A 22,417-nucleotide genomic window follows, 5' to 3' on the forward strand; every position below is an offset into this window, starting at 1 on the left:
TATCTGTGTAGAAAGCCTCCAGCTAATTCAAAATGCAGCAGTATGAATACTGACAGGAACCAAGATAAGAGATGATATCATTTCTGGTTTAGCTTCACAGCATGAGCCACCTGTGACACCCCAAAAAGAATATTGAGTTCTTTGTACCTACAAAGCCATTGATCGGCAGCACCCTCGTATCTTAAAAATCTTATAGTACCCCCTTTTTTCTGAAATTGGTTTCTTTAGTATAAGAGCAGCAATGGAGGAAGAGCTTCTTTTATCAAGCTCTTCTTCTGTAGAACCAACTCCCAGCTCCCACCCTTTCCACCATATTCAAGAGTAGGTTTAAGAACGTCCTCTGTTATTAAACATATAGTTAGTTTAGCTTGGAGCCCTAATCCATTTCTCAGTTATACTCCCATAAAGACTACGTAGCTAGTTATTCTCCCATGATGAAATGAATAGTTCTTTTCGCTGTCTTCATGTATTTGCTATACCATACTATTGCATGTCATTAACTTTACTATAGAAATCTGACTCTGGGGGATCCATACAACACTTATGATTGTGTATTACACCTGGAATAATAACAAGAAGAACAATAATAATAATAATTGTGTTTTTTAATAACACCTTCATAATGATGAGTATAACTACAATTATTTCACTCTCCAAACCTGCCTGCTGAGTGCTTAACTATTAAGTGTGTTCTTCTTGGCATCATGCTCCAGCCTTAAAATAAATTAGTCAGCTTGCTTTAACAAAATAATTTGTTTGTTGTGTATATTTTTCCATGCAGTAAAAAACAATACCAGACAATGTACATCATGAAAACTGGACACAAAAAAAAAAAAAATATATATATATATATATATATAACCATAACTTTAACTACTTTCAGTTTCTATAATGATATAAAATAAAATGGGTATTTTACAGGCTCCACGCTGGGCTGTTAAATCCAGTGTGACTAAGTCATTAAGGTTTATCATTAGGTGGATAGGCGCCCATAATCTACAGTGTGGACATTACGTCATCCACACGCAGGTTGTGGACTCCTCTCCGGTGCAGCTCGGGGTCACCGCCGGTACATTTCTGAAATCCCATTGAGGTTTTTTTTTTTTGTTATTTGGTCCACATGACCCGCTTTCTGAATTTCTGTCACACCGACCGCTGACATCCCGGAGGAGTGACGGAGCGTGTGGCGCAGCATGTTGCCATGGCTGCCGAGCACCCCGTTACCGTAGAGACCCCGGTGCAATATGTGCAGTGTAGTCGCAACAAAACAGCTAAGCAGCCCAGTATATCCAAATTAATTACACTAAACTCATAACATCATGTGCTAAATTGTCAGTTTGTGTTTTTCTATATATCGGTGCTGCAATTGATGAATTTCCGGTAGTATATTTCAGTGACAGCCAGCTGACAGTCGCACGTCAGATAAAGTAGCATATATATTTTTTCTCCATTGATAAATATGTGAGCGGCCATAACTAATTGGTGGTAAATGCACTCCACAATAGGAACAGACTCCGCCGCTAACAAAGGGACCGGTCCGGTTTGACCCTCCCTCCCCTCCCGGTTGGCGCAATGAACCGCACGCTCTCTCTCATCCCTTCCCATCATGCAGCGCTCTCGCCTGCTCCTCCGTCTAGCCGCCATGTTGTCGGAGTGAAATCCTGGGGTGTCAGAAAGAAACTGGGGCCGAAATCCGCGATCATCCACCCCCTCCGCCGGTGAGTACCACCTATCCCGCAGTCGCGACAGCACGGGACATTGTTTATCCGTGCATCGGTGCCGGTATTGTTACCGTGGAGGCTCCGGGGGGGATTTGAGGGAGTGTTTGCTGAGGCTGTGGCGCTCTGTCTCCCTTTCTGCTTCTCGCCTCCTTCCTCCCGTTGTGTCGGTCTTCCGCTCCAGACAGCTCACGGGCCTTTGTTAGCATCCGCGTCACGGGGACCTGTGGGGCTGCGGGCTGGACACACAGACACAGACCCCGGCTGTGTGCTGATAGCTACATTTTGATATTACTGGGCCGCCTTCGCTGTAAAAAAAAAAAAAAAAAAAAAAAAAAAAACATTGTGTGGAGCCCGTGTTTGGCCACCGGTTCTCTCGGGCTTAGCCTGTATCGGGAGGCCGTGTTATTGTTGGTGGACATGGACTGTGAAGCCTCCATAACAGAGCAGGGACTCGCCGTGAGTGGACACGGATGTGTGAAAATGGAAAGCCCCGCTAATTGTTGCGACGAAGCATCTACATATTCCCCTTCATGTTGATGTGTCATGTCTGCCAGGGGAGGAATATCTGCTCTGTGTTGAGACACCTAACGTAATGTCCTGCCAGTTGCAGGTCTCCTGCCTGTATTGTCACACCCCTGTCTGTGCCCGGTATGCGGTGGATTGATCCCCGGTATTGAATAATGGTTAACCCAGTTAGATTATGGAACAGAAAGCTTGTTTCCGGGTGCTGAGTTAAACTTGTAGCACAACAACCCGTGTGCGCTTCGCTTTAGGGAATGGCTACATAGTTGTGGATTTCCGGGTGTTTCTCTACCTGATTTCGAGTTGAAGTAAGTGAATCAAGAGCTAACCGTGTCCCTTTATTGTAGAATGAAGAGTGAAAAGGGAAACAAACCAAAGACATTGTATGTGAATGATCAGTTGTTTCTATATATTGGGACCGGTCAGATAGTGTATTGCATGGAGGGGGTGTGTTGTGCGGTGGGTTCAGCAGACTTGAGAGAAAGCTGCATGTGCTTGAAGATTCATTCACTGTCAAGCAGTCTCTTCCAAAGGTAATTACTGTGTATGGCTCAGTGTAAAAAGCTGCTTGTAATTTCCCTGTGGCCTGTAGGGACACTAATATGGAACTGGTAATTTCAACACAAATTAGAGCTTGTTGGTTATAGAGAGGCCGTAAAATGCTAATTATATCCCCCTGACTGCTGAAAAACTGCAGCAATTGTTGTGCCCACTGTTAACCCTGTTGCACCCACTGTTGACCATCACAGATTGGGCCATATTCGTTGCAGCTGGTACAGTGGTCATGATGGCACTGTCACCTTTTCAGCTTGTCTCCATTTCTTTGCAAATAAGGTCAATAATCTCTATAGTGCCAGTGCAATTATTTTTTTTAACATAGTTCAGTTGTCAGTTTATTAGGAACTCATACCTCTGTCATTTTGTCTAATATAATTAATACCAGTTAATTATGTGTTATAGGTCAAAATTAAATTAATTTAAACTGTTGTGGTCTGCAATTTGTGGTGTTGTTTTTGTACTTTACACTGAGAGGTGTCATTAATATCAGAGACACCTCACTACATCTCACCACAATAAAATAAACGGCAACCATTAAATGTAATTAACACCTCTCTTTAACAATTTACCTTCTTGTAGGTAAGATTTATTACAGTATGATTATATTATCCTGCAGTTGCTTTGTCTAAGTACACGATAAACTGGCAAATGACCATACACTCTATCAGCTGTAATGGTGAAAACTTCTATGACTAACATTTCATTTGCAAATGTCCGATTCACAGCCATGTCTGTACAGTGTTTCATTGCAACCAAATTCCTCTGAGTTGAACACCTCTGGCCAGACAAGGGTAACTAATAAGTGACCTACAGTACGTGCAGATCACATATAAATTGCTCCATTTGTTAAGAGTTGGAAACAATAAGTTTGGGTCTGCTGTCTGCCTTTTTTCCCTACGGATGTCTGACCTGATTTAAATTATTATTATGCAGTATGTAGCTTCAACCACAAACTTAATCACATGCTTTGGTTTTTTAGAGTGATCAATCTAATTAGCTGAATTTTTTTCTGTAAATTGGATGAAATGTTATTGTCATTGTGCAAGTGAAGAACATGCAGTCAAAACTCAATGTTACACTCAATATTCCACTAATTAATATATCCAATTAGTGAATTAGAGCATTTTCAAACAAAATTATGGTTATCAGTGTAGTGCTCCATTGTAGTGAAAAGTTGGGACAAATGTATCTAACCATGACAGAGTTGGATAAACCCATCTTAGGGGGAGCACTGTTGATAACACTCCACTGACAGATGAAAACTTTCCTAGGCATACCTATACAGAATAAATACACCAGCCTTACATTGTCGGTTGTTCATTTAGTGAAGGCTACTTCAAAGATGTGTTAAGCCAGTATTATAGTTATTATGGTGCTGTATTGTGTTATATTCTTGTGAAGTTTTAGAAACACTTAAGTGTCTAAAGCATTATCTCAATGTTGTGTTATAAGATCACATTACCAAGTACCATATGAACTGGTAAACGAGACTAGCTGGGCATGAAAACCAAGTGGAGCAACAATCTTCGGAGCAATATTTTCGCAACTCTGGTTTGGCCTGAGGAAACTCCCCATTTTATTCTCAAATGACTCCAGATATGTGCTTAGTGACATGACAGACTATATGTGTTTATGTTTCTTGTTAATGTAGGATGACTATATGCGTAGCCCCAAGAAGAGCGACACAGAAACTGACCTTCAATCATAAACCAGTTGATATGGTAAAATGACAGGCAAATGCTAAGATGAGCATTTTTTTTTCACACCATATTTAATCTGTTTTCACTCCAGTTACTACTAACAAAATAAGGTTGCAGAACATGATTCATAGTTTTCATTATGATTTGATTGGATTCCCTAGAGCAGAAAACTGGTGTAAAACACACAAAAAAGTTGTCTTTGAATCTGTTGCTAAGCGGTATAGTTATAAAACTTGTAGTATTACTCTGGCTAAACTATGTTCTTAACACAGGACATTTGTTTTAGATAGGTGTACCTAATGAACTGGCAACTGAGTGGTTGGTCTCTATTCAGAATGAGACAATTCTGGTGCTTATGAAACTTCTTGTTTGTTCATCATATTGATCCCAAGTACTGCTGGTTGCATGTGACTGATGTATTTTTCTCTGTACAGGCTGTGGTGGAATGAGCAGTGTGTGTGTGTTGAAGAGGAAAGCAGTGCTCTGGCAGGATTCATTCAGCCCCCACCATAGAACTACATCTCCCAGCATGCCTGTGGTGCTGAGCAGCGGAGGACATGCCCCTCCAACTGGGCAGACCTCCCAGGCTACACCCCCCAGCCAGCAGGTGATACCCACCACATTTACTTTTAGCTGTTTTTTATTATCATTATTCATTTATGGACTGTCTGTCTCCAAGAACCATCTGGGTGTCACCTATACGGCCCCGTTGCCTGTGATGTTGGTCCTTAACACTGCTGCTAGCTGGTATTCTGCCATTGTAGTTGATATAAAAGAAGAAAGGGGGGAAAAAAAACAACAATAATGGGGTATCTCTCAGTAAAAGTGATGGAAAATAGTTCAGAAATCCTTTTACTGCTGTACCTGCTGAATCAGGTGAAACAGTGCTGCACATGTGAACTCTGCCTAGTCAAAATTTAAGTGTTAACTGAGTGACACTAATGACCACTTGTCATAATTATCTATCTCTAAATGTATTATAAATGTGCTGCACTTACCTGAGAAATTAAGATTATTAAGATTTGTTTATTTTTAGTCACCATATGGATGGGTTAGAATGGCAGTTCAAACACAATGAGGTTTAGTTCAATGTATTGGTGATTCATGTATAAATCAATTATTCATATGTCAAAATGAATGGCTTCTTTTGTATTTAGAATTCTGTCATTATTTATTTTGTTGAGGTATGAAAGATTTGGTGGTTACAGCCGCTCAGCATGGATGATTTGTTGTTACCTTTTTTGTTTCATATAATTTAAGGTAATTGTTGTTGTTGTTTTTTTCCCCCTATATTGTTAAATGGACATTTTTAAGTAAAGTGGGCTCACTAATCTATGATTTAAAAAAAAAAAAAAAAAGAAAAAACAACCTATATTTTATTCACCTTGACAATGTATAGATTTTTTAAATACGAAATGATGATTATAAAAATGGTTTATTGCAATTACAGAGGGGTAACAATAATAATAATTACTTAATCAGGTTTGAATCTTATACTTTATATCATCAGGGCAGTCACATCTATTGATGTCATGTAGAATAACTGTTAGCATATTCAGAGTTACTGTTAGCCAAACAGGCTAGACATGGTGTTTACTGTAATGAATGCTATTCCACTAAAATTTGTAATGGCACCAAAAGTAGCTGTTTGGCAGTCTGAAAAATGACTGTGCTTGAAAATGGCCTGAACATGACTCTGCCTCAAAAGTGCAGTTGTATTTAAGTACCACGATGCCTCAGTTAACTGTTAGTAACTGATAACAAGGTCAACATTTTTGTGAATAACCCTGGAAAGGAAATCAAGTTTGCCAATGCAATGAAGCACTGCCTCCTATTTGAATGTGTTTAAGAGGATGTGGTTCCAAATACCTCAACTTACCTTTTCATTTTTGATGACTTTCTTAAACCTAAGGTTGATTTTTATTTTTCCCGTGTGGGATTTAATGTCTTTCATTTGTCCAGTAGATTAATTACTCCAGATCTTAAAGAGAACTAAAAAAAAAGGCCATCTCACACTGTAGCAGTAAGGGTTAGTAAGTGGAGCCCTCATGTTGCAAATATTAAATAATTTTTCTTCTTTTATATTCAATTACTTTGCTTGAGTGTAAACATGCTCCATGTACATCTATATTCTGTTTGTGCTCTTTTTTACCCTACTTTTTTGATTTACCTTTTTTCTCATTAGCAACTATACTTGTGTGCTTCCAGTTGTTGCTCAGAAACATTCACTTGCTACTTGTTGCCAGTAATTTTAGGATAGTGTGTGTGACTGTGTGTGTGTGTGTGTGTGTCTCTAAGGGTGTGGCGGGTGCTGGACGTTCCCAGGATGATGCCATGGTAGACTATTTCTTCCAGCGGCAACATGGTGAACAGCCTGGCAAACATCGCTGGCCCACTGGAGACAACATCCATGACAGCCAGGTGTGTGTTTGTGTTGCAGAAGATAAGACACTATTTCACTACTAGTACTGTCATTATCCTATAATTTTTACTGTGCTTTACTCATATTTATTAAATCTCAAAGGAAGTTTTTCCTTGCCACTGTCGCCGATCTCTTAAATAATTTTATAGAGTTTGGTCTAGACCGGCTGTATATGTGAAGAACCTTGATTTAACTTTGTTATAATTTGGCGCTACCATAATTTCTAGACTATAAGCTGCTACTTTTTTCACACGCTTTGAACCCTGCGGTTTAAACAACGATGTGGCTAATTTATAGATTTTTACGGGTAATGAGCTTCATGCCGCCAATGCATTTAGCGTCATATCAAACCAATGAAATTACCGAACAGGTCACAGTGGGCCAATGAAATTGTTCGAATTAAATTAAACGCACCCACACTAAATTCTTCAGATCACTCATTTATTTTGCACTTCCTGCACACACCCTTATCATGGAAAACACACGATGCAGCTTTCAAGTTAAAAGTTGATCGATCTGGCTAAAAGGCGAAATCTTTCTGTGTAACACATTTTCTGCCATATGCCATTTCCTCCCATATTTTTGACACCTGCGGCTTATAAACAAGTGCGGCCTATATATGTACAAAACTGTTTTTCTCTTCAAATGTAGGGGGTGCGGCTTATATTCAGGTGCACTCTATAGTCCGGGAATTACGGTATATAAATAAACCTGATTTGATATTTATATGTTAAAATAAAGTTATGCTGTAGACAATGAAATAATTACATCCTCCATCTGTAGTTTGGTTTGAAGCGTCTATTTGATGATTAAAAAAGTGCAGGTTTTAATTGATGCCATTTGAATCTTTTAAGTATTTAAAAAGTTATCGTTCTGATTTTAGTTGCTGTAATGTCAGATGAAAATCATCAATCGAGTCGGGTTCTTACTAATTATAGTATACTCATTAACACGAGTGCTAATTACTTTCATTGCTCATAAGCCTAGATAATGAAATCTTGGATTATGTTTGTACAGTTGCACTATAGTGCTTTTCATGTCTCACTGGGCTTCCTGCCTCCAGGTCAGGTCCATGGATGAGCTCAACCATGACTTTCAGGCTTTGGCTCTGGAGGGACGTGCCATGGGAGAGGTGAGAAATCAGAGCTGGTTATGGTTTGTGTGACCAGAACTTAAACACCTCTCCTGATAATGTGGCTGTCAGACTATGGTTACTCATGACATTTTGTTACTGGGTGTCTAAATTTGGATCAAAATGCTGTATGTCAGCCTTTGGCATAACATTTTTCCACTTGGGGCACTTAGCTAAACAGATTCCTAATGAATACCAGCAGTCAAACTTGAATAAGAGGAAATAAAGAAGAAATGGACCAGTTGCTTGTTGAAAGACCAGTAAGCCGAAAGTAGTGTGGCAAACATAGATAAGGAGATGTTCTTTAATTTGAGCTGGTTCAACTAGCTGTTGCCATTTATTGAATACAATCAACCCTCAGTAGCTCAGTTAATGTTGTTCCACTGCCTTCAATTACGTTTACTTTTACACTTTTACTTTATTACTTTTACAAGTTGTATAACAGAGCTCTAACCAATTAATGTTTTGCACTTGCATCAGTTATCACAGTTTATTTTGTTGACTCAAAACAACCTAAACTTTTAGTTCGGAGTTAAGCCTGTGGTTGAAATGCAGATATGTCTATTTTTGGAAATTGATAGTAATTAAGATGGAAGAATGATAGAATTTGATGGTAAGTTGCCAAAGTTAAACCATTAAAGGAGGTCGGTGCAGTATTAAATTTTGCCCATATTTCCCTGCAGTATGTATTTATTTATTTTTGCTTTTTATTAGGCAAATGAGTGGACTGAGAGAAAAATTAGTGCACAGAGGAGATGACATGGCGCAAAGTGCCTGGGCTGCATTTGAACCAGGCTGCTTGCAATAAATTGTGGAACTCTACTCGATGAGCTGTCCCTCTGCAACCCCTTTTTAACTCCATCTTTTTTTCCATTTTGCCCCTGTATCCCTGCAGCAGCTCCTAACTGGTAAGAAGTTCTGGGAGACAGATGACTCTGGGAAGGATGGACCAAAAGGGATCTTCCTGGACCAGTGGAGGGACAGTGCATGGGGTGCTTCAGGTATTGATTAGCCTGGTATATGTTTGTAATACAGTGGGAGAGAACATGGTGCTATGAAAGCAGGGACTTTCATACCCCCCCCACATGTGCATGCAGACACCATGAAAACACTCATTTAGTGCTGATGTAGTGGCTATTTTATATTCCTCTCAGGCTCATAAGTTAATGTTACCCTGATCTCTCCTGAATGATTATTCTGACATGGTTTGAAATAAATAACCCTAAACCCTAATCTCATATCATGTCGCACAGTGCAGTTATATCTGTTGGTATAATAGCAAAAGAAATGTATTTGTTTCTAGAGATGTTCTCATCCTGTGGACCTTACTTGTGGATCAGATTGTCTCTAAGAAGAAACTGCTGGTTGGAAACTTGTTTGTAGATTAAAATGCAGCTGGTGATTACATTACATGGTACATTCGGCACTTTGTACAATTGTTGATATGTAATCTGGGCATCTGGCCATGCATTAATGTGTGATAAAGTGTCGCTTCATATCACACATCCTCTCACAAACAGTACAATCTGATAATCATAGGTGGTTTTGCACCAGATTGCATTATGTCAAGAGAATTTTGTGTTTTGTTTTTTTGTTTTAATTTTTCCTCTTCCCTTTTACATCCATGAGGGGTACAGAATAATGACTTCAAGCCCAAAACATCATTGAATTATTTAGATACTATCAACAAGCACAAACATGAGCATTGTAGGAAAAATGCCACTGTATATCTTAGCTCAAAATAGGAAAAAGAAGGAACTCAAACCCCCACCAGTAAGAGCCTAGTCCCACGTGTATAGGTGTGACCCTTTAAGACCCTCTTAGTAAATGCATGCTGTTTAAAAAGAAAAAAAAAAAAGAAAATATGTTAGTATGTATACCTGTTAATGCTCCTAATGTGTTGTATCATCACTTGTAGAATTTCCCTCTGGGATTAAAGTATTTCTGATTGCATGCATAAAAGTTTAACAGCTCCTCTTCTACGCATTGCAGATCACTCGGTATCTCAGCCAATTATGGTGTCCCGTCGACCAGGCCAGGGTTTCCATGGTGGAGGTGAAGTTGGGGTGGGCTCGGTGATGTCACCACGATCTGAGAGTGGAGGGTTGGGAGTTAGCATGGTAGAGTATGTCCTCTCCTCTTCACCAGCTGACAAACTGGATTCCTGCCTCCGAAAAGGACCCTATGTAAGTCTCAAAGTATTTTCTTTTTGGTCAGTTTTGTCAGTCAGTCATTACTCATGTTTTTGCATGGGTCAGGGTTTAGTGTTTACGCCTTTTGTCCTTTGTCAGCCTGTGGTTATCATATTGAGAAAGTGTTCTTCCTTAGCTGGTTCATGTCAGTCTGTTCTCCTCATACTGTACCTTTAGTGTGTTTTCCATCTATTACTGTCATGTTGTCAGCACTTCTTTCACTATTTCCAGAGTAGCAATTATATTTATTGTCTCCCACTCATTGCAAAGGGGCAGAGAGATGGAGAGGTGGAGGAGGAGAAGAGGGAGAAGCCAAAGGCAACATTTGAGGGAGAAAAACTGAAAGAGTTGACAGAAGGTGAAGCTGATGTCATCAGCGATGTCATCAACCCCAATGGGCTGCCTGTGCAGAATGGCCTCGATGTGGATGTCAAAGAATTTGGGTAGGACTGAGTAGTGCTCTTTACTGATGTTAAATACAAACTCAGCTGTGTCAAAATTAATTTGGACTGTCAAGATACATGTTATAAATGACACAGATACAGAAACTTTCTTCAGGCAGTTTAAGACCGTGTCTGTCACTGTATAATGTCAACCAAAAATGCTTATTCTACTAGATTTTCGCGTGAAAGTACATTTGGATAATTTTTGCAAAGCCACACTAACCTAGAATCCTCTTATTTAGAGTCATGAAGATTTCAGAGACAGATTTGTGAGACTTGACAACTCTGCTTTACTACAGAGCATGAAAGACTGAGAAAAGCCAAAGACTAGTTTCTATCATGTCAAATACACAGCCTGCTAACTCACTCATGTTAAGTTCCTTAAAAGTGACAAATATTATTTTTCAGTTAGGCAGCTTGGTGTAATAAGTTGTAGGAACAGGTTTGCTCAGTATAAACCAGGCAAACAACAATAAGTAACGTTTCCCTGTTGCAGCTGCAGCTCTAAAATCAGGGGGAGGCTTGTTTCTGCTCTGTACTTTCTTGATGAACAAAATGGTATTTGACCACCTAAGGAAGTCATTATCATTCTGACACTCAGCAGCAGCAGTTACGTCTGTGTGCTCATCTGTATGTTGGCAAAAAGGTTTAACTAAAGCTGTGTGCCATACAAAACGTACAATTGGTTTTCAATCACAATGTTACCAGGTTTTTTTTTGTTTTTTTTTTTCCCTTGTCCTAAGTTCATTCCAAAATTAATTCAGATTCTCTGTGATTCTGTTTTCCTTGGCCTGAGATGTTTGGAGGTCAAGCTATGGACTTAAGTGTGACGTTGACACAGTTGTTCTAAGTGCTTATCTTCCCTTTACCTTTCATTTGTAAATTTCTTTTTTCTGAACCTTGCAGTCGTCCCCCAGGCAACATGCCGGCCCCTGGCCCTGAGGGGGACCTGCTTGGGGGTCCTGGGGGTGTAGGGGCAGAGGGTCTGACACCCCTGGGAGGTGGTGGAGGCCCCAAGCCCCCTGAAGATTTCTCAGGTGTAGAACAGGGTGGTGTCACCATGGATCCCATGGAGTCGGTGATGGAGCCACTTCAGTTTGACTACAACTCTCAGATGCCCATGGACTCAGCGCCCACTGTCGGGCTGTTTGACTACAGTAACCAGCAGCAGGTAAGGCAGAGTTGTGTAAAAGCCTTTTTTAAGACCTTCTAAGTCCCTGGACGAATGTGATGTGATGTGATATTAACATCTGTTCCAGGTGGCCACCTCTAAGTACATGAAATCTCACCACATGGTGGTGGTGTCTATTCCTTTTGCTGTGCAAACACAATTTGACTCACATTCTCTGCCACCATTGAATTATTACCAACACAGTCTAATGAACCAAACTATTTTATGCTTACAAGTTGCGGAAAGATTACTTCCTCTCTCTCTGCAACAATTTATGTGATCACTTGTGTGGAACAAGTGAGATCTAATAACAAGTGTCCACTTAAAATGCATTCATATGCCAAGTGTGGACTGATGCTTAGACCTTGTGTTCACTTGTCATCGTCCAAGACACTTAATGATTCTCAGTGCTATATTGGAATTTAACATTGATTTTCCTGTTGTCCTGTGTAGCTGTTTCAGAGGAATAATGCCCTAGCAGTGCAGCAGTTAACAGCAGCACAGCAGCAGCAATATGCCTTGGCAGCAGCACAACAGCCTCACATTGGTAAGTGCGTGTGTGTGTGAACATGTGTATAAATGCATTTGAGCAAGAGAACTTAATGTTATGTTGTTTAGATGTTGATGTTTCCTTTTGCACCTTCCGTCACTATAAGAGTTCTTTGAAACAAATTAAAGTATAACCTAAGTTTGACATTGGTGGGAATGTCATGGATCACTATGTACCGCTTCAGTGAGTGAGAGAGAGAGACAGAGACCAAGAGACCAGTGCTGTTGCAGTCTAGTTCATTTTGGAGCAAAGTTTCAGGACTTCCCATGATGACTTGACTCCATGTATTATATAAAACCTTGTTTCATCAGTTCATATTTACCTTCTGTGTGTTGACAGGTTTGGCTCCAGCCTTTGTGCCCAATCCTTACATCATCAGTGCTGCACCACCTGGGACAGACCCGTATGCAGCTGGCCTAGCAGCAGCTGCTACACTAGGTAAGACATTCGTATTACGAAATAAACCCTTATCCCCAGAGCACATGTTGTTTAATTGGTCTTAGAAGCGTTTAAAAACATTCATAAACATAGACACAGTGGTCTTACCAGTATTCTACACGTGTTTGCGTCAAGGTCCAGCAGTGATGCCTCCCCAGTACTATGGTGTGACTCCCTGGGGGGTCTACCCTGCCAACCTTTTCCAGCAGCAAGCTGCTGCAGCCAACAGCTCAGCCAATCAGCAGGCAGCAGGCCAGGGCCAGCAGAACCAACAGCAGGTCAGTCGGGTGCTTGCCAAACTGACGTGCTGATTGCCAGTGGCTCAAGATGTTTCTGTCAGAGCTCTCCTTATTGCCAGTTGAAATGTGCATCCAGTCTTACTGCTGCTCTACTTGGACCTATTAACAGGAAAATCTTTGTGTAGATAATGAGCCAGTCAGCAGAAGACTGCTGTTTGTAATTTTCTTATGCTAATGTTAAGAGTGGCCTCTGATTCTGGCAAATGCCACCCTGTATCTCTGTGTGGGCACATTCTTGTAAACATTAACCACAAGAGAAAGACATATCAACTCAAATCTACAGTACATATGTTCTCCACTTTGGATCAGATTGTGGGGCATGTTTTTGTATGGATTTACATAGTGATGATGACAATTTGGATAAATCTCATCTTTGTGATATCATAAAGGTGATGCGTGCTGGGGGCAGCCAGCGGCCTCTGACCCCCAGCCAAGGTCAGCAGGGTCAGCAGAATGACCAGCTGGTTGCAGCAGCAGCAGTCAACTCAGCCCTTGCCTTTGGCCAGGGGTTAGCAGCAGGAGTGCCTGGTGAGTAAGATGCCCTGTAAACTAGTTTTATTACTTTGGCAAAACTCCCAATGTACCCAATTACATTTGCCTTTACAACACTATTGCCTATAAATACTAATGCTGAAATGTAACTGAAATGGCCACTCATGTACATGTTAGCCAAAAGGGAACATTGCACACTGAAATTTGGATATATTCTGAATGTTTGTTTATTGCCATTTCTTTTTCAGGGTATCCAGTCTTAGCCCCTGCAGCCTACTATGACCAGACAGGGGCTCTTGTGGTTAACACTGGAGCTAGGAGTGGCCCTGTCCGCCTAATGGCTCCTGCCTCCGTGATCATATCGCCTTCTGCAGCACAAGCAGGTAATGCTGGTAAAGCCATGAGGAGTCTCAGACACAGACAAAACTAGGATTATGCGTTGTGGTCTTTAAAAATATGCTCTTATGTTCCATCTAACCAGAATGTGTAATTAAAAGATTATGAGACGGTACCTTTCAACAGCCTTTACATTTCAGGGAGTTCCCTTGTGTCTGTATTGTCAGTTTGAAGGGAAGTTAGGGTTTAGATCAATACAAGCAGTGAAGGGTGAGGTTCAAAAATTCATATGATTATTTATTCTGTATTTGAAAGGGACTCCAAACTAAGCTAGAAGTAAAACACCTTTCCCTCTCCTGCTATCTCTATTCTTCCAGTTGCAGCAGCAGCAGCATCTGCAGGGGGTGCCAATGGTGGTCTTGGTGGTGGGGCCAATGGTCCATTTCGAGCCATGACATCCCAGCAGCCTCAGCAGCAGGGCGGCCCAGGTGGTGCTCTAGGGGGCAGCTCCTTCTATGGATCCTCATCTCTCAGCTCCTCCTCCCAGAGCTCCTCTCTTTTCTCGCAAGGTTCTGCCCAGCCTGGACCCGGCTCTGCCTCCTTAGGCTTCAGCCAGCCTGCTTCCTCTTCCCTGGGTGCCACTCTGGGGGCCACGCTGGGAGGCTTTGGAACTGCAGGTCAATAGACATGTCACACTTTCTGCTATAGGTGGTCAGCACACACTAAAACTTGCTGTATAATAGTCCAAGCATGTTATTTTTTATATTAACAATTTCTCACCTCCTATAGATGGTCTAAATGATGTCTTTATCCCCCTCTAGTGGCCAACTCAAGTGGTGGCAGTGGATCCAGACGGGATTCACTGACGGGCAACAATGAATTGTACAAACGCACGCCCTCCAGCCTCACCCCGATCGGTCATGGAGGGTTCTACAATGGCACCTTGGGCTTCAGTCCTTCCCCTGGCCCTGTGGGCATGCCCCTGCCCAACCAAGGTCCCTCCCATTCCCTCACACCCCCACCATCCCTGTCCAATCACAGCTCCTCATCCAACCTCAATCTTGGTATGTTATTAGTTTATTTAAAAACTCTATTATATTATTATTTGACTGGTAGTGATTTGAAAAGATTTTTAATGATTGGTTCTATGGAGGAGGTGTCAGAATGGGAATCGAGATGCAGTGTGTGCCTGAATATATTATCTGATGTCCCAGGTTTTTATCTTTGTCGTGTTCAACGCACTATACATTATATTAGGAGATTTAATTTACCAATCTAGCGCACATAAAATTAATTATGCAATTTCACAGAATTTTCAACAATTTCTTGGATATCGCTTTTATGTAATTCAAAGTTATTTATGATCTGTAATGCAAACAGTTATCTCCATTGTTGAAAAGAAATGGCTATCAAACTGGTGAAGCCAAGTTGAGGTGTCATAGTGATATGAGTGATTGCCCAGATTTGACAATTTTAATTTGGAGGTGTAACAGTATAACAATAACAGTGTAACATAATGTAGAGACTGTTGTAAATAGCACCTCATTTGAAAAGCGGAAATAGAGACACAGACTGCAATATCTATATATTCTGTCTAGTTTTGCTTTTGGCTCTGACAAGTATTTATTTACTGATACAGCTGCTGCCTGAGAATACTTCTGTTTTATGTTTATGTCTAAGTATTTAATTCACTCTAGTGTCAGTAATAAAAAATAATAATCCTCTTTCAACCCTGCAACAAAAATTTCTGAGCAGCTCATCGCTCAGGTCCTTTCAAAAATGGAAGCCATTTGTTTTTTGGAGATGACAGTTTGCAGTGTCACTTATTTGGGTAGAAAATCCTCTTATTTATCTTTTCTCTGTGAACAGAGTGTTATGTCTCAGGCAGTGCTGCTATCCATTGCTGTTTTTCTGTGCTGCAGAGATAAAAAGTCATTTTTATTATATTGTGGAATATATTATATATTTATATTACAATGTTATCAGTTTAAATACAAAAAACCTCCATGTTTGCTCTAGCATGCAATTGGTATGCATTTTGAGTATTTGAAATTGATTGGAATGTCAGAGAAATTTGATACCTTCTTTTTAATAAATTGCATGTCGCATGGCCAACAAAAAAAAAAGCTTGTTTAAAGTAACTGTATACATGTTGAACTGTTTTTTTTTTCCCCCTTCTTGCACACTAACATGCAGACCAATTTGTCATTTTTAGAAGAGTAGAAAAATATGATTGGGTTTAGGTTACAGTTGGTTAGATGGCTAGCATTGTACAGTATTAATTGTAATTTAGCCGTTTTTCTTGAGTCTGGTAATTGACGACCTCGTATGAAGCATGTCCATTCTCTCACCCATAGGTGGTCTGACCAATGGCAGTGGGCGTTTCATCTCGGCTGCCCCAGGAGCAGAGGCCAAGTACCGCAGTGCTGCAAGCTCAGGCTCTTCCCTCTTTTCACCCAGCAGCCAGCTGTTTCCGTCGTCAAGGCTACGTTACGGCATGTCAGATGTGATGCCTTCAGGTCGGAGTCGCCTGCTGGAGGATTTCAGGAACAACCGTTATCCTAACCTGCAACTTCGAGATATTGCTGGACACATCATGGAGTTCAGCCAGGACCAACATGGCAGCAGGTATACATGCACAGAGTTCAGAAACATCACCGAGTACAGTACCAGTCAAAAGTTTGGAGACACTTTGCTATTCATTCCAAACTTTTGACTGACAGTGTACATCGCAGAAATCCCACCCCTATCTCAGGTGTTCGGTGCCCGATCAAATTTCAGCAAACGATGTAAACCAGCCAAATAGGCAAATGCTTTAAAGTGGCAGCTCTCAGGACATTGTTGTGTATATATGTTAACTACTCCACAGACTTTCCTGTACTGTTACATTTCAGGTTCAGGCTCAGTTTCTACTGATCAACAGGTATGAGGGTGTAAACACAGCGAATGTAACATGAATTGCAGCTCAGTCTGTATATGCCAAGTGTTTTTCAAGACAGACAGTGTCATTGATCTCTCACAGATGGTAAAAGATATATTCCAATTTGGTTTCAGGGCCCCTGGAGGCCACTCTGGGGTCCTGGTTTCTGGGTCTGTCTGGGTTGAACCATCACTGCCTCAAATGCAGAATTTTCCTCTCAAATGATCTATTAATACACTGTGACGTCTAGTCTGCACATTCCAGACATTTTCTTTCTGCAGTCTCCTTAGTATCTCTGTCCTTTTTATCTCTGTTTTTAGCCTGGCATTCATCATTTCACCTCACAGGCAGCTTGGTTCCTTCAGCTCCCTCTTTGTGTTTTGTCCATCCTGAGTTTCATCTCATTTTGTCTGACTGTTCCCTCAGGTTAAAGATATAGGAGCTTTCTCTCTTTTCTTTCGCTTTATTGCTCTCTCAATCTCTGGATGTTTATTTGTCTTTGTCTTCATCCAAAGTTGCCAGATCCCCTTGATATTCTAAGTGGGCTTTAAGAAAGAAGGCTCACTGTCTCGTGAGGCTTGTATACATTGCAAAAGCTAATGAAAATGAAGAACAAGAGTGCAAAAGGTATGTGGAATTTAACATAAAATCTCTGTGCTTAATGCAACACTTATCCCCTATCTCTTAGGTTTATCCAGTTGAAACTGGAGCGAGCCAGTTCAGCAGAACGCCAGCTTGTCTTCAGTGAGATACTGCAGGCTGCCTACCAGCTTATGGTGGATGTCTTTGGAAATTATGTAATTCAGAAGTTCTTTGAGGTGTGTATGAGAACCTAGACATTATCACCACAGTTGTGATTTAGTTCAGTAAGAATGAATTTAAGGGAAAAAGACTAGTTCTCACACTACATTTAAGTTTTATATACTTTGTAGTGTGTAAATGCTTCATGTATATGTTATGTGATTAATTAATTTATTTATTTATTTACTTACTTACTTACTTACTTACTTATTTATTTACTTAAACATGTGGATTTACAGAAGTATTATGTGTCTCTGTAGTTTGGTAGCCTGGACCAGAAGCTAGCTCTGGCAGAGAGGATCCGAGGTCATGTACTATCTCTGGCCCTGCAGATGTACGGCTGCAGGGTCATTCAGAAAGCTCTCGAGTTCATCCCCTCGGATCAGCAGGTCATTGTAAGTACACTTCTTCTCATTGAAATGTATCGGTGTAAACAAAGGAAAAAGACTAAGTCTTTGCCCTGAAATCACCTTATTTAAACTCTATCTGCAATAACTCTGCTCTGATAATTCAAATTAAGTTTCAAAGTACTCCAGTGCCCCAATTTCTATACCTATCAGCTATCCCAGTGCCCACAATTCTCTTGTGAATGAGTGTATTGCTTATTAGTGCTTGTATAGTGGTGCATTTCTCATGATGAAATGACATTTTTCATCCACCTTATGGGCTTTATGTTAGAGCTTTCTGGCGTTGCAGTGGGCTCCTCACCTGCGCTCTATCATCAGTGTTGAATGAGGCTAATGATACCACAGTTTACGCATTTTGAACTGCAGGTGTTTCAATAAATCTAACTGTAAATCAGCAGGAAATAACTATGTCTAAATTCACAGGTTTTCAGAAAGCTGATGTGTGTGTAAGATAGGAGAGAAGGAATGTATCTATCTCCCCTAATGGATCTCAATAGATTTCTTGAGGGCAACTGTTAAATCTGAGTGTTACTTGTTGGCTGTGAGCCAATGTGGAAAAATGGAAGTAGAGTTTAGAAAGTGCTTTCAGGCAATATTTGATTTCTCACAATTACATGTCCCTCTCCACATTGTGCCTCATGCTCTGCTCTCCTCCATCTTCTCTTCCTCCTCCCTGCAGAGTGAGATGGTGCGGGAGCTTGATGGCCATGTGTTGAAGTGTGTGAAGGACCAGAATGGTAACCACGTGGTGCAGAAGTGTATTGAGTGCGTCCAGCCTCACGCACTTCACTTCATCATAGACGCCTTTAAGGGACAGGTGGGTCCCTTCTGTGTGCACACAAATTATTTCCACATTCAATCACTGAAGCCTGCTGGTGCCTGGCTGACATCCACATAAACATTCACTTGTGTGTAGACGTGCACTGTCACTGCCTTGAGGCAACAAGCATATTGTCACCACCAAAGTATATAGACACATATACTCCTTTCTAGGGATAGGGTATGTTTCCTTGGCAACAGAAACCTCAGCCTAGTGGCAAAAGCCATCTCCTATCCAAAAGCTAAATGTTACATTAGCATAAAGTGCTAAAAGAAAGGTTTTGTGCATTCAAACAGACGCCTTTTGTTAAAGACAAATAAAACTTTTGATATTTTCTGCAGGACTCCAATGTGCTATTTTATACATGTGCATGTTGTTTAGGTCCTTTTTTATTTATTTATTTATTTTTTCCCCCAGCTTGGTAACTCAGGTTTGTTTGGGTAGCTCTAAGCATGTCAGGAATGTACTTTCATCTTCCCTGCAGGGAAGGGCTAGCTGTGGGAAAGTAGTTATGATCATTTGGTGCTACAGGCCAAGGGATTTCTTTATCATGGAGGGGGGATTTGAGCAAAACCATTACTGCCATGTTTAACCTCTTTACACGAACACACAAACCCCTTTTTGTACAAGCCCAAAATTGAAATAAAAGGTTAATATTCTTTGTCCTTGTTAGTCATAATCATGGATAAGGTAACTCAAATATTTTAACAAATAAAAGGCCAGCAAGATAATAATGGCCAATACCCCAAAACTATTGAGATAAAAAGAAAATTTGAGGTTTGTTTTTTGTATTTCCTTTAGCAATAGTGTATTTTTGTTTTGGTAAACAAATTGGAGCCTGAAATGCAGAAATTGAATCCGGAGAGTGAGGACAGCTCTCAAGCAATGTGTAATATTGTTGGTGAAGACTTAGACAGAGTACAGACAGAGCACCCACAAAGGTCCAGACCCTCCCACAAGTAGGTGGTATGTGTGTGCTCATGCATGCGCCTAATGACTAATAATGTATAATTACATGTCTCTCAGGTTTTTGCCCTCTCCACTCACCCTTATGGCTGCCGAGTCATCCAGCGCATTCTTGAACACTGCCTTCCTGAACAGACGCTGCCTATACTAGAGGAGCTCCATCAACACACAGAGCAGCTTGTGCAGGTAACACACACACACACACATATATATAAAACCTAGCACTTACTGCAGTCTTTTCACTCCTACCAGTTATGTTTTTCAGAATAATTACACCTCGAGTTGGCTTACATAAAGCTCTTGTCAGAGCCTCCAGATTTCTCAAGTTGGCTGTGTATGACATGACGTCAGCGGCACCAGCTGTCCTCATCACGTTTTAGTTAATGTGTCTGGGTGGTTTGTTTTATTTAGGACCAGTATGGCAATTATGTGATCCAGCATGTTTTGGAGCATGGCCGAGCTGAAGATAAGAGCAAGATAGTGGCGGAGATCAGAGGCAATGTACTGGGACTCAGCCAACACAAGTTTGCCAGGTAAAACTCAATATGAACAAAAGATTTCTGTCTTTTCTCCCCTCTTTAAGAAATTCCTTAGGTTTTCCACAGATTACAACCTGGATTTTTATTTCTCCGCTTACTTAAACCTGTTTACACTCCTACCCCTTCTTTCTTTTTCCAGTAATGTGGTGGAGAAGTGTGTGACCCATGCATCGCGGGCTGAACGGGCGGTACTGATAGATGAAGTATGCAGCCTGACGGAGGGCCCCCACAGTGCCTTATACACCATGATGAAGGACCAGTACGCCAACTATGTGGTGCAGAAGATGATTGACGTGGCTGAGCCAACCCAGCGCAAGATCGTAATGCACAAGGTCAGTTAATTTAATAGGAAGCTTCTTGAGATATGAACAAATTATGGAGTTAATAATAATTGATGATTTAGCAAAAATGTATTTACATTTGAAAATAAGAAATGGAAAGAAACGTACTGCAAACTTTTTGTCTTGATTATCAAAATAAAAGATTTATTGTGAACTGCTCCAGCACAAAATATCATCTTTTTGGCCCACAAAATTCAGATGTATCACAGAATGTCTTTCAACACAAAGCTCTTTGTTATTTCCGTATCAATAGACTCAGGTCAATAGTGTCAAAGGTTTCTAAGGCAACAAAACAAGTGGATATAATTATTGATTTTTGGGTGTTTCTGCTTGAGGTTGATGAATTTTTTATTTATTTATTTATTTATTTGGATGGCTGCACTACTGAAGAGAAAACATGAAAAGTGTACTGAATGTGTCAAATGTTCTTTGTACAGATCCGGCCTCATATCTCCACCCTAAGGAAGTATACCTACGGGAAACACATCCTGGCCAAGCTGGAGAAGTACTACATGAAGAATGGTGTTGACCTGGGTCCTCTTTGTGGTCCACCCAATGGAATCATGTAAACCAGTTCAACCCTCCCACCCCCGCCTGATATCATGTGTTACCACATAAAACCCCCATCCCTCCCAACTCACACTCCTAATGGAGTCATGTCTGCCAGCCCCACCCTCCTCTACTTATCCTTCACAAGGCATCATGCCCTATTTCACCTCCAAATCCTACTCGTCAAGGACATTGAGTACCCCCTTACCCCTGTTTCCATGACAACCCTTTGGGAGGAGCCTGTTGCTACAGGCAGCCTTAGTTTTTGTCAGATTTTTTTGCTCCTCCACCTGAACGCACCGAGGGAGGGCAGGGAGTGGAGAGAGAGCTGAGACCTGTTCTATTCATCGCTCCACTCCCTTCATTTTCTTTCTTTCATTTTCCTCTGTTCATTGTTTCTGATAAACTGAAAAATCATTTCACTTTTGCTACTGCTGCATACACAATCCTAGTGCCCCCTCCTCCCATCCTAGCTATTTACCACTATGAGATGGAACGAGTATTTAATTTGTCTGACGTCACAGAATCATAGAAATACACATGCCATCAGCTAACCAGCAGACAGATCATTTAGCATGGGAGATTCGTTTTCTGGTCTTGCTTCTATAAATATAACGTGTATACTTGGTGTAGACCTTTGCATATATATATAAATATATATATAAAACTTTGTAGTTTTTCTGGTTTTTGATGTTGAATCTGTATCTATAATGTATCCTAGTAGTGACCACATACTTCTGACTGTATAATTGTACATTTGTAAACCCTTGTAATGTAAAAGTGCTTTACCACCCTTTTTGGTATGAGAAGGAAAAAAAAAAAAAAAAAAAAAAAAAAAAACCACTCTGGGAAAAAAAAAAATCTTAGAAAAAAAACCCTGTGCATTTCAGTGTATATTCTCACCTCCTTGGTTGTGACATATGAGTTGTTGTATATTGTAAATTGTAATATCAAATTTTTGTTTTGAAAAGCCCTTTCTATACAGCGTAGTACTTGTACAAAGATTTGCCACGCTTGGTTTTATCTTCATAATGTCACTGCTTAACTTAAGACAATGATCTCCCACCAACTCCCAATTGGACACATTCTGTTAGACTT

The 22,417-nt window shown here is 40.6% G+C and overlaps 1 protein-coding gene across 1 annotated transcript; it reads left to right on the forward strand.

The window, feature by feature from the left end:
• Window positions 1-1,599: 1,599 nt before the first annotated feature.
• Window positions 1,600-22,159, forward strand: pum1 (pumilio RNA-binding family member 1). The gene is made up of 23 exons (XM_029514981.1): window positions 1,600-1,718; window positions 4,936-5,108; window positions 6,800-6,922; window positions 7,987-8,055; window positions 8,951-9,056; window positions 10,048-10,241; window positions 10,518-10,690; window positions 11,597-11,861; window positions 12,315-12,408; window positions 12,751-12,849; window positions 12,985-13,127; window positions 13,538-13,676; window positions 13,889-14,023; window positions 14,354-14,653; window positions 14,798-15,040; window positions 16,334-16,604; window positions 17,585-17,714; window positions 17,958-18,092; window positions 18,784-18,921; window positions 19,951-20,076; window positions 20,302-20,423; window positions 20,569-20,761; window positions 21,208-22,159. The coding sequence occupies exons 2-23, from the start codon at window positions 4,947-4,949 to the stop codon at window positions 21,337-21,339; spliced, it is 3,492 nt and encodes a 1,163-aa protein (XP_029370841.1). The 5' UTR covers window positions 1,600-1,718; window positions 4,936-4,946; the 3' UTR covers window positions 21,340-22,159.
• Window positions 22,160-22,417: the final 258 nt, after the last annotated feature.

This window comes from Echeneis naucrates, chromosome 11, assembly GCF_900963305.1.
Source record: "Echeneis naucrates chromosome 11, fEcheNa1.1, whole genome shotgun sequence".
Classification (NCBI taxonomy): domain Eukaryota; kingdom Metazoa; phylum Chordata; class Actinopteri; order Carangiformes; family Echeneidae; genus Echeneis; species Echeneis naucrates.

Excerpts from the sequence above, each read along its gene's own strand:
- pum1 (XM_029514981.1), top strand. The coding sequence starts at position 4,947 with ATGAGCAGTGTGTGTGTGTTGAAGAGGAAAGCAGTGCTCTGGCAGGAT. Across the intron at positions 5,109-6,799 it reads CTACACCCCCCAGCCAGCAG|GGTGTGGCGGGTGCTGGACG; the intron begins GTGATACCCACC and ends TGTGTCTCTAAG. Across the intron at positions 20,424-20,568 it reads AGCCAACACAAGTTTGCCAG|TAATGTGGTGGAGAAGTGTG; the intron begins GTAAAACTCAAT and ends TTCTTTTTCCAG.